Raw genomic sequence first — 13,464 nt, 5'->3', positions numbered from 1 at the left:
TATGTTTTATGTTTTATGTTTTATGTTTTATGTTTTATGTTTTATGTTTTATGTTTTATGTTTTATGTTTTATGTTTTATGTTTTATGTTTTATGTTTTATGTTTTATGTTTTATGTTTTATGTTTTATGTTTTATGTTTTATGTTTTATGTTTTATGTTTTATGTTTTATGTTTTATGTTTTATGTTTTATGTTTTATGTTTTATGTTTTATGTTTTATGTTTTATGTTTTATGTTTTATGTTTTATGTTTTATGTTTTATGTTTTATGTTTTATGTTTTATGTTTTATGTTTTATGTTTTATGTTTTATGTTTTATGTTTTATGTTTTATGTTTTATGTTTTATGTTTTATGTTTTATGTTTTATGTTTTATGTTTTATGTTTTATGTTTTATGTTTTATGTTTTATGTTTTATGTTTTATGTTTTATGTTTTATGTTTTATGTTTTATGTTTTATGTTTTATGTTTTATGTTTTATGTTTTATGTTTTATGTTTTATGTTTTATGTTTTATGTTTTATGTTTTATGTTTTATGTTTTATGTTTTATGTTTTATGTTTTATGTTTTATGTTTTATGTTTTATGTTTTATGTTTTATGTTTTATGTTTTATGTTTTATGTTTTATGTTTTATGTTTTATGTTTTATGTTTTATGTTTTATGTTTTATGTTTTATGTTTTATGTTTTATGTTTTATGTTTTATGTTTTATGTTTTATGTTTTATGTTTTATGTTTTATGTTTTATGTTTTATGTTTTATGTTTTATGTTTTATGTTTTATGTTTTATGTTTTATGTTTTATGTTTTATGTTTTATGTTTTATGTTTTATGTTTTATGTTTTATGTTTTATGTTTTATGTTTTATGTTTTATGTTTTATGTTTTATGTTTTATGTTTTATGTTTTATGTTTTATGTTTTATGTTTTATGTTTTATGTTTTATGTTTTATGTTTTATGTTTTATGTTTTATGTTTTATGTTTTATGTTTTATGTTTTATGTTTTATGTTTTATGTTTTATGTTTTATGTTTTATGTTTTATGTTTTATGTTTTATGTTTTATGTTTTATGTTTTATGTTTTATGTTTTATGTTTTATGTTTTATGTTTTATGTTTTATGTTTTATGTTTTATGTTTTATGTTTTATGTTTTATGTTTTATGTTTTATGTTTTATGTTTTATGTTTTATGTTTTATGTTTTATGTTTTATGTTTTATGTTTTATGTTTTATGTTTTATGTTTTATGTTTTATGTTTTATGTTTTATGTTTTATGTTTTATGTTTTATGTTTTATGTTTTATGTTTTATGTTTTATGTTTTATGTTTTATGTTTTATGTTTTATGTTTTATGTTTTATGTTTTATGTTTTATGTTTTATGTTTTATGTTTTATGTTTTATGTTTTATGTTTTATGTTTTATGTTTTATGTTTTATGTTTTATGTTTTATGTTTTATGTTTTATGTTTTATGTTTTATGTTTTATGTTTTATGTTTTATGTTTTATGTTTTATGTTTTATGTTTTATGTTTTATGTTTTATGTTTTATGTTTTATGTTTTATGTTTTATGTTTTATGTTTTATGTTTTATGTTTTATGTTTTATGTTTTATGTTTTATGTTTTATGTTTTATGTTTTATGTTTTATGTTTTATGTTTTATGTTTTATGTTTTATGTTTTATGTTTTATGTTTTATGTTTTATGTTTTATGTTTTATGTTTTATGTTTTATGTTTTATGTTTTATGTTTTATGTTTTATGTTTTATGTTTTATGTTTTATGTTTTATGTTTTATGTTTTATGTTTTATGTTTTATGTTTTATGTTTTATGTTTTATGTTTTATGTTTTATGTTTTATGTTTTATGTTTTATGTTTTATGTTTTATGTTTTATGTTTTATGTTTTATGTTTTATGTTTTATGTTTTATGTTTTATGTTTTATGTTTTATGTTTTATGTTTTATGTTTTATGTTTTATGTTTTATGTTTTATGTTTTATGTTTTATGTTTTATGTTTTATGTTTTATGTTTTATGTTTTATGTTTTATGTTTTATGTTTTATGTTTTATGTTTTATGTTTTATGTTTTATGTTTTATGTTTTATGTTTTATGTTTTATGTTTTATGTTTTATGTTTTATGTTTTATGTTTTATGTTTTATGTTTTATGTTTTATGTTTTATGTTTTATGTTTTATGTTTTATGTTTTATGTTTTATGTTTTATGTTTTATGTTTTATGTTTTATGTTTTATGTTTTATGTTTTATGTTTTATGTTTTATGTTTTATGTTTTATGTTTTATGTTTTATGTTTTATGTTTTATGTTTTATGTTTTATGTTTTATGTTTTATGTTTTATGTTTTATGTTTTATGTTTTATGTTTTATGTTTTATGTTTTATGTTTTATGTTTTATGTTTTATGTTTTATGTTTTATGTTTTATGTTTTATGTTTTATGTTTTATGTTTTATGTTTTATGTTTTATGTTTTATGTTTTATGTTTTATGTTTTATGTTTTATGTTTTATGTTTTATGTTTTATGTTTTATGTTTTATGTTTTATGTTTTATGTTTTATGTTTTATGTTTTATGTTTTATGTTTTATGTTTTATGTTTTATGTTTTATGTTTTATGTTTTATGTTTTATGTTTTATGTTTTATGTTTTATGTTTTATGTTTTATGTTTTATGTTTTATGTTTTATGTTTTATGTTTTATGTTTTATGTTTTATGTTTTATGTTTTATGTTTTATGTTTTATGTTTTATGTTTTATGTTTTATGTTTTATGTTTTATGTTTTATGTTTTATGTTTTATGTTTTATGTTTTATGTTTTATGTTTTATGTTTTATGTTTTATGTTTTATGTTTTATGTTTTATGTTTTATGTTTTATGTTTTATGTTTTATGTTTTATGTTTTATGTTTTATGTTTTATGTTTTATGTTTTATGTTTTATGTTTTATGTTTTATGTTTTATGTTTTATGTTTTATGTTTTATGTTTTATGTTTTATGTTTTATGTTTTATGTTTTATGTTTTATGTTTTATGTTTTATGTTTTATGTTTTATGTTTTATGTTTTATGTTTTATGTTTTATGTTTTATGTTTTATGTTTTATGTTTTATGTTTTATGTTTTATGTTTTATGTTTTATGTTTTATGTTTTATGTTTTATGTTTTATGTTTTATGTTTTATGTTTTATGTTTTATGTTTTATGTTTTATGTTTTATGTTTTATGTTTTATGTTTTATGTTTTATGTTTTATGTTTTATGTTTTATGTTTTATGTTTTATGTTTTATGTTTTATGTTTTATGTTTTATGTTTTATGTTTTATGTTTTATGTTTTATGTTTTATGTTTTATGTTTTATGTTTTATGTTTTATGTTTTATGTTTTATGTTTTATGTTTTATGTTTTATGTTTTATGTTTTATGTTTTATGTTTTATGTTTTATGTTTTATGTTTTATGTTTTATGTTTTATGTTTTATGTTTTATGTTTTATGTTTTATGTTTTATGTTTTATGTTTTATGTTTTATGTTTTATGTTTTATGTTTTATGTTTTATGTTTTATGTTTTATGTTTTATGTTTTATGTTTTATGTTTTATGTTTTATGAAATATCTACAGGGACATGCTATCAGATGCCTTAGTTTTAAAAGCGCATCACGTATGTTCGAAATGTGAAACGTATGGGTCAATAGGCTCTTTACCTTACGCACAATTTTCATACGCATCAACCCAATCACACAAGGCGAACAATAATTTATTCCATCGCAACTCACAAGCAAAATACACACGCATCGCATGCTGCAGTGGTGAACTCAACACAAAAAACCAACCTACCATGATGTTGCTCGTTTGACATACGAGCGAGAAATGATTGATACGAACACGCGGTAGTTTTATTGATAAACTACTCGTATTTTATTGAGTCACTTAGGTGCAAGTGTATGCAAATGTCAACGTTGCCGAAAATTCTTAGCGGCTACCGCTTTTTGTACCGTCTGAACAACACAGTCAACATGTTGCTCGTTTGGTATGAGAGCAACCATTAATACAAGACAAACAACGGGACCTATGCAAACAACCAAACAACCTTCCCATTTGCGAGGAAATTCTTAGATGCTGCCTTCCTTTTTTTGATTTTTGCTTTACTATAGTAGTACATTTAGCGAAATCGAATACAAAACACGTGCACATATTTCCGTTGAGATAGTACAAAAATGTCGCGGATTTGTTAAGTACAACTGTAGTGATTTGAATTTAAAGACTGGGAAAATACTTCAGCACATTTTGTTGAAACGGGTCCCCAGTGCTGAAACGATAAAAGTATTCTACTTCAAAAATCCAAGAGCTGCTAATTTAATTAATTATTTAATTAATAATGTTAATTATGATGACATCAATGTTGGATTCGCCACACATTTTCAAGAGTGTTTATAAGAAAGCCCGAGAAATATAAATTAGGGAACCTTTAAAAAGTTCAGCAATCGTATACCAATGGTTTGAACGACAGAGATCAATGCTGATGTATATTTTTGATGAAACTAAAATATATTTACGCGATGTAGAAACCAACAAGTTGTTGTCAATTCAAAATTAGCCTACACAATCACCCTACGGAATAAAAATTATCAGATCTACATTTTAAAGTCATTCAAATCTTTTTGCCTAGTAATAATTTAATCAATTAATTTTCTGATTTTTTCGGTCGATGTATTTCACAAACATCAATCACTATGTAGTGACAGAGTCAACCACCAGCTATTGTCATAATTAACTATTTTACACGTACACTAACATCTTTCCGTTCCTTTTAGCTAAAGACACAAGTTATACAGGACATTTTGGTCTCATGGAACGACTGAAATATTAACTTAAAACAGTAATCCGCATCTGAAAATTGAATAACTCATATAAACCCAGTGTAACAGATTCTCCAGAATCTTTGAAATTTAGTTTCTGTGTGCTTATTATCATTCAATTCAAATATATTGCGTTTGATAAAATGTCCCCAATGACTGTCGAACAAAAATTACAAAAAAAAACAACTCGCAGGGCATATTGTAACCTGATAATTGTATGTGCTGAAAGTTGATTGGGGTATGGCGTGGACTGATCAGTCGTAATAAACGATGTAATGGGTTCAACCCATCTTAGTATATGTATGCTAATAGAGACTTCTCCATATTTAATCCGTAGTTCTGTGATGTAAACCGTTTGTACCAGTTGCATCAACTATGATTCTCTATTGCCATAAGAGAAATAAAGTGTAATAAAATTATGGCGCATCGATTATGTCAAATATCAGTGTAATCACAAATCAGCACGACTGAATCTGCGACAGTAAAACTTTGCCCTTTAATTTTTGTATAGTGTTTCATACAGTATAAACTTTAATGATTATAAAAATAATGTTCTGTGAACTATACATAAGTTAACAAAAATTTAAAATTTGGTATGATCAAATTTGCACTATGTACACGCAGAAAAAAGATTTGTAGGTTCAATAAAAATATGGATTAAATTCAATAAAGAAAATTATTGGTCGGGAGACAATAAATTTATTTATTGAATTCAATAAAATTTATTTATTGTTTCAATAAATAAAAGTTATTGTTCCATTTTTTAATAAATATTTAATTGAAATTAAAACAAAATTACTAAAATTAAAAACAGTTTTTATTGAAAGCAAAAATTTATTGTTGTTGCAATAAAAAAATATTGTCAGACCAATACGTTTGTTGTTTGAAGTAATAAACAATAAATGATAGTATTCAAAAACACATATTTTTGATTTAAATATGCTTAATTTTTCTGCGTGTAGTATTTTCAAAATTGAACGATACTAATTAATTTATTTGAAAAAAAAATCTAACTTAAAACAAAGAATTTCACCAGTTCTCAGACCGTCTATGAAAACCCACAGAGAACGCAACGCCGACTTTGATATTGTTGCTACCACCGAACGCGCGTTTCCGTCCATTCGTGCTCAAAAACATCGGCAGCCGGGTGAGAAAGAACCGCGCCCACTTAGTTGTTTTATTTCACTCCACTTGACTGCCTACTTGTGGTTTACTCACTCTTTCTCTCTTTGTCCGCCGCAAGCACCCTCCCCCACGCGAACCCGTGCACCACAAACAGGCAACATCAACAACAGCAACGGTCGGTCGGCCGGTCGGCTGTCGGCTACATGTTGAACAAGTCCAGCGGCGTGGTCGAGAGATCGGGATGCATTTTTGGTATGCGCGAGCATGGCGAACAGTGCTGCCAGCGAATGAAAGCGTACAGTGGGTTAGAGTGGGACAGCACCCGACGGCAGAATATCCATCCATGAATTAATTTGCTGTGGCGGGAGCGTGCGCCCTGTGTCTCGGGCTGTGCGGAGTAACAAAACTCCGTACTCGAAACAGCGAGAAGGGGGCGTGAAAGAGCGTGGCCCGAGCGCGAAGAAGCAAAATAAAACCAGTTGGATATCTTGTCGGAACCACTGGGTGTGCTGGTTTCACTCGTTCGTCAACATCGCGCGAGTGGTAGGAAACTTCGCTTCCAGCAGGCAGGCGCTACAAACAAGGCGGAAGGAAACACGATCGTGCCGACGATCGATCGGCGACGGACGGACCCGTTTATGGTGAGAGGAATTTCCTGCGACGGTTGTGCAGCACTTTCTCTTCCTATTTTTGTGCAATTTTAAATTGCATTGGCTATGCATGGAATGTAGGTAGGTAAACATACATAGTTTTTGTTCGGGGCAGCAATGGAATTGTCATCATCCTACCTTCTGGAGTGTGATTTACTATCGCTGCCACGTAGGTGCTTGCAAACATTTTGAATCAGCTTTTGTAGGACACCGAAATGTGTACCTTGATTGAACGTACACCTGCAGTTATGTTATTTTGATTGGTTCAGGTAAACGTCGGTGACTGTGATTCTGTTAATAAAAATAATAGATTGTAACAAAGATGGTGATTAATTCGACGAATCTTTTGCTTGATAGTAGTAGTTTACTGGTTCTCACTACTCTGATTAATCATATTACAGGTTGACTTTTCGAACTCTGTTATGTTGGCATTTTTCATCGCGAACCGCAATTCATGATGTTCGAAGGATCAAAATCCAAAGAAAACTCATGAAAAGGGGAAAAATGTATCATGTATAACAAAGCATTGCTAATTAACAAAACCAAAATTTTACAAAATTAATGTTCACTTTAATAAGTTGGGTTAAACCTTGATTTGAGCACAAGTAGTTTTACCATTCCTGGACTTAACGTTCATATGATGATCAAGACTGCTAACATATACTGATAAGATCAAATCGAAAAGTTAAATCCAAATTATTAATGGAGGTCCCTTCAACATAAATGGTACTACCCTCTTTCCTCTCTAAAAAGTCACGTACTACAGCAAAATACCAGATTTTGAACTCTAATTGGGTGCAATAACCTTCGAGAAACTGTGATGATTTGATCAAAAATTCCCAATAGTTTTGCGATCACCGCCTTATCTCCGTGATTCTACTAGTGGGACTCATCTTCTATTGAGGGGCCAAATTATCACTCAGGTCTTCACAGAAAAATATTTAGGGGTCTGGTTCAAATCGAAAGGTACTTGGTGATGCCACATTAGGTATCTGAAAGAGATGTGTCAACAGAGGATCAATTGGAATTGGACTGGGTGCCTACCCAGGAGACGTAATTAGACTGCACAAAACAACGACATTGTCGGTAATTTACTACGCATGCTGCTACATGGCGCTGAATATCAATCCTCAATCAATCTTCTTACCATCCCAACCGAGACGATTTCTTAAATACTTCTGAATCTACTGTTTTCTTCGACACATCCATGAAAGACGAGATTTGTAGAATTCCGGACCACATACGCCCACAAGTGGTTCCAAACATTTTTACATTACACTGGTGCCCCGACGACCTTATACTGGTGGTTTGTCGCGTTCGGTGCTGCTCGGCGTAGTCCCCGACGGTGGAGCTAGCCTACCTCGGCGGAGAGTTCCCCGGCGAAAGAATGTCTCACGCAATCGTTGACGGACGCGTTATTCCTGCTTCGATGCAGTCCGGCAGAATGCTGAGGTCTGTCCAGCGATTCCGGATGGAGGATTGCCTCCGGTTCACTGGTGCCCCGACGATTCAAGCCTGTATTTCGCTATGGACTGCTCGGGATAGTCCGCGACGGTGGATCTTTCCTGTATCGACTCCGAATTTCCTGGCGTTGAAATTTCTCTTGAAACTGTTATCTCGATGCTGGTCGGTTAGGTGCTGAGGTCAGTCATGCGATTCCGAGGGGGGGGGGGGGGATGACTTCCGGTTCTCAGGTGCCCCGACGACCTACCGTCGACGATGCGTCCGCTCAGCCTAGTCTCCGGTGGTGGATCTAGCCTACTCTGGTCGCGTCCGGTGGTCTACTTTATCTCTCTTTCTCAGACTGAGTGCCACGGTCTGTCCGGCGATTCCAGTTGAAGTGTAACTTCCGGTCCATCGGTGCCTCGACGACCCGAGCTACGTTGCTGGTCGTTGCTCTTCTCGCCAGCAACGCTGACTTGATCTGAACTACTGTTCTGTTCACCGCGTCTCATTTTTCTTTGTCCGCGCACATTCTTTGGACAATATTGGTCATGTTGATGGACCGACAATGGTTCTCATTTCGTTTTGCTCGTGCTCAAATCGTGGGCATTTGAGGACCACGTGGTCAGGCGTTTCCTCTGCATTACCGCACGCGATGCATAACGGCGAACTCGCGCGGCCGAACCTGTTCAGATACTTTTTGAAGCAGCCATGACCAGACAAGAGCTGCGTCATGGTGGAAGTTCACCTCACCGTGCGCTCTGTTAACTCACACCGACAAGCATGGAATTAGTCGACGGGTCCAGCGTTATTCTACTGATGTTGCCCCTTGCTGTCAGCTCGGGCTCGTTTACGGACTCCTCTCGCTATCTTCTTCGAGTAGAACAGTGGTTTTCAACCGGCGGTGAATTCACCCCCAAGGATAAATTAGACTATTGTAGGGGGTGAGTTATCGGAATCTTGTCTTTATATATTGTTGTAGTGTGTCAAGAATTGAGATGCTTACTGATAGTGCTCAGGAACAGGTTTCTAATTAAAAAATAATGGTTTTCATCCAATTGCAAATCATTTTTTTTTCTGAGAGGGTAATGATGGTAAAACAATTTCAGAAAAGAGGTACATCGTAAGGATCAATATTCGGAAAAGGGTACATGGAACGAAAAAGGTTGAAAACCACTGGAGCATAAGATTTATGGGAATTGTTCTAGCTGATCCAGCTGATTGCCGAATTGCTGGGCATGATCCGCGATAGTGCCGAAATCACTTTCGCCGATCAGTAGCAGCACCACGTCGTCCACAAAACCGACACGCATCAATCAGCTGAATGTAGCTCCTCAGAATCCTACAGAGGTACTAGGGAATTCTCAGTCTGTGCAGCGAATCGGCGATTGCGGTCCAACTCCGCTGTAACGGTTTGGTCTTCTCTTATGCTTCTCTGCAGTTTCCAGTTTCCACGACCGTTCGTATGGCATTCACAGTTGATATACCTTTCTGGAAACCGAATTGCTTATTGGATAGGCCTTTCTCTCCCTCCGTGTAGGTTGTAAGCCAGGGGGCTTGCCTGGCCTCGGCAACAGCACCAGCTTTTGTCGCTTCCAGATATCGGGGAAGTTACCATCGTCGATGCACTTTTGCAAGGCAGTCCTAAACATATTCGGGTTAATTAGGATTGCTGTTTTCAGGGCCACGTTGGGGATACCGTCTCACAGTGGTCGGAAACGCCAAAAACGTGAGCTTAATTCACTAGAGGCCAAACCATCGAATATACTCACAGGGTGTCTTTGGAGGAATTGTTCGTATGAATATTCCCCACAATCTGATAACAATTGAAATTAGGCATGGCTTACTATGATCGAACTAAAAAAATTAACTTTTTATGCTGACGAGATAGAAAGTTGGTGTTTTCGACACAGTTTTAGGAATGCTCATAGTGAAGTTTTTTGATGAACAACTTGAGTTTGAAGGAGTAAAGGTGTAAACACAATGGATGCGGCTGCGGTGCGTTGCGGCAAGATGCGGCGAATGCGGCATGTACTAAAATCGCTGCCGCAGAGTTTGCCGCATTTTCAAACCACAATGCAACTATTGCGGCAAAGTTTGACACTTGATGTTTCGTACACGCTTATAGACAAATGCACATTTATTGTATTGTATTGTCAACCTAGCAAATGTTATTTTTAATTCAACGTGTAGCGTTATTATAGTTGTCAAAAAATTAAAATTTTGAGCATGGAAAATCTTTCGACTGCGTTGAATATTTTAAGCATATTGCAAGAAGTGAAAGAGCTTTGCGATGCCAACGAGCATAGAGAACGTCGTTGGTGGGTACGGCCATCCAATCAAGCAAGGGCCACTGAAGGCTTTTTCGAGACTTCATTCGATCTCATGAGGCAGCATGATCCGGAATACTTTTTCCGGTGCACCCGGATGACCCCAGCAGCGTTTGATAAACTTTTCGATGTGGTCGGAAAACTGCGTCAACCGATTCCTGCAAAATGCAGACTGTTCCTCACATTGATGTAAGAGCTGAGCATCAATAAACCACTCGAAAATTGTATAAAATCTTCCGTTTGATTTTTAGGTACTTAGCTCACGGTTCGAGCCATTTTTATTTATCACGATTGTTCCGGATGGGAGTGTCAACAGTGCGGTCAATAACACAGGAAGTTACACAAATCATATGGAACAAACTGTGTGCCATATATTTGCCCGAAGTGGATGAGAACTCTTGGAAGCAGTATAGTAACGAGTTTAAAATACAGTGGAACCTACCAAATTGCTGCGGCGCCATTGACGGCAAGCATATTACATTGGACTGCCCACCAAAATCCGGCTCACTCTATTTCAATTACAAGAAACAACACTCCATATCGCTCATGGCCATTTGTGATGCAAATTATAATTTTTTAGCTGTTGATGTAGGAGCATATGGAGGCAATTCAGATGGAAGTGTGTTTGCAGCTAGCGAATTCGGACGTAGACTTCTTCGAGATGAGTTGAATTTACCTGGCCCATGCGCATTACCACGAAGTGAACATATTATTCCACACTATATAGTAGGTGACGCAGCATTTCCACTTAAATCTAATTTGATGCGGCCGTATCCAGGTAGGAATCTATCTCTGACCAAAGAAAATTTTAACCGACGATTGTCTAGAGCACGGCGGACCATCGAAAATGCTTTTGGCATTATGGTTGCTCGTTGGAGAATTTTAAAATCTCCACTCATCATGCACCCGATGTCAGCGGAGCATATTGTAAAATCAGTGGTGATTCGGCACAACTTTGTCAAACAGCATTGTGGATCCCAATACGCTCCGCGAGGATTTGCTGACATTGCTAACGAAGACGGTGACGTTCAAGAAGGTGAGTGGAGGAAGCTAGTTGAACCCATGGCGAGCGTTTCCGCAGGCATTGTCCAACGTGGGAACAACGCAGCGCGTAGTGCATATGACATACGTGATTTATTGGCTCAATATTTACTTGAAAATAAAATTCCATGAATAATAATATCACTACATACATGAAAATATATATTTCTTGTTACTAAAAATAAACAAAATTAGTATGTTTCTCTAAATAAATAAAATAAATGAGAATGCTAAGGTTCCGAAACTTTTTTAAACCTTTATCATCCAGTTCTTTTGAAAAAAGTGATAATCTCACATCGAAAAATGTTTCCACCTTCTATATACTATATACTAATTTGTCTAATGCGGTTTTCGTTTGAGGCGAAACTGAGTCAGTTCCTAACCCCAACTGCTGTCAAAATGTATGAACTGACAGCGGTTGGGGTTAGAACCTGACTCAGTTTCAGGTTCAAGCGAAATCGCCATAAGTATTGAAATTGCCTTTAAATCGCATTCGCAAATTGCATTTGTTCCTAGGGGCAATTAGCACAGGCGAGTTGAGTCAAACGTCAAACTTTTTAAATCGCCTGACCATGTTCGTCCGCTGTTTTTGTCCTTCATTGGACGATTTTGAAACCAACCGTTCTTAGAGGGCAGTTAAACTCATTCCGGAACCGGTTCGGATTTCTGAATGGAGTCAGTATGGATTCCAAATCAAATGCAACAACCGATTCTGAGTCGGAATCGGTTATTGCATTTGATTTGGAATCCATAATGACTTCATTTGGAAATCCGAACCGGTTCCGGAATGAGTTTAACTGGGATTCAGAAATCCGAACCGGTTCTGGAATTAGTTTAACTGGGCGCTGCCCGGTTAAGCTCATTCCGCAACCGGTTCGGATTTCTGAATGGAGTCAGTATGGTTTCCAACTCAAATGCAACAGCCGATTCCGACTTAATCGGTTGTTGCATTTGAGCTGGAATTCATTCTGATGGGTTTGACCGGGTGTCACTCCAAACAACATGGTGACACGAGAAGAAAAAATCGCAGTCGATAAGTGAAAAAAACATTGTTCTATTATTCCTGCGTAGCTGACAGAAGAATCTTGAGCAAGTTAAAAGTTACAAAGCCTTATTATTGCAGAAAAGAATGGTTTGCCAATCAGTTCCTTGTCTAATTTTGATTTTTCGCGGATTATATCTTTAGTTTTTCACTATTGGTAGATTCAAGTTGCTGACGACTTCCATGCTGTTGCAAGATCTAGAAAAGAAAACTGCATCGCTAAAATTACTCTTTCAAGGATGGAGGGTTTGTGGTAAGTAATACGATGTCTGATAAGCGCAATGTTGATTGATAACGGAGGCATGTTTTTCAGGTTGATAGAGCTTGAGTTACCCCCCTTCTGGCATACTATTTGTCAAGCTAAATCTCTCTAAATAACGGATGTTTGGCAGGTTTGCCTCAATGGAAGGGATACAGTGAATCAGCTCTCCCAGTTCAATGAACATTCGACCTGTCGTTTCAAGATACGATTTAGCAGGAGTGTCATAATTTCGTCGCGAAGCTGGGATTTGATAAGTTGGCAGTTGTAACGAATTTGAAATAGCCTCCTTCATTCCTCTGCAATAGTAGGAGTTGAATTAATGATTTTCAAAACAGCCGCATTGAATTGTTGTTGCCACCGTTGTTATTACAACTGTCGCGTTCCAAAGTCTCTGAATCAATTCGGAATATGGACATCCCAAAGATTCGCATTTAAAATGGAAGTGTGGTATATTTTACGGTTGCTACTACAGAATCACGATCCGGAGTTGTGTTCCATATTGGATACGAAACATGTAACCTTTGCCTTGAACCCTTGCACTTAATCGGTCGTTCAAGCCATGTGTGAATAATACCTGAAGCGAAGGTGAATGTGACGTACAAAATTGAAGTGGATCATGTAAAGGACTCTTGCGCGTTGGCGTAATACTATTCAATGCAAACATCAAGATAGTGCGGTACTAGTTGAAAGTACTTTTTAGAGTCCAGAGCAGTGCTCCG

General features: G+C 34.0%; 1 protein-coding gene across 1 annotated transcript; it reads left to right on the top strand.

Moving 5' to 3' along the window:
- The first annotated feature begins 10,497 nt into the window (after nt 1-10,497).
- LOC131681038 (uncharacterized) lies at nt 10,498-11,573 on the top strand. The gene is made up of 2 exons (XM_058961743.1): nt 10,498-10,589; nt 10,652-11,573. The coding sequence occupies exons 1-2, from the start codon at nt 10,498-10,500 to the stop codon at nt 11,571-11,573; spliced, it is 1,014 nt and encodes a 337-aa protein (XP_058817726.1).
- The last annotated feature ends 1,891 nt before the right edge of the window (nt 11,574-13,464 follow it).

The sequence above is a fragment of the Topomyia yanbarensis genome, chromosome 2 (genome assembly GCF_030247195.1).
Source record: "Topomyia yanbarensis strain Yona2022 chromosome 2, ASM3024719v1, whole genome shotgun sequence".
NCBI lineage: Eukaryota > Metazoa > Arthropoda > Insecta > Diptera > Culicidae > Topomyia > Topomyia yanbarensis.
The sequence above is the reverse complement of the archived record's forward strand: the minus strand, read 5'-3'. Positions and strand labels throughout refer to the sequence as shown.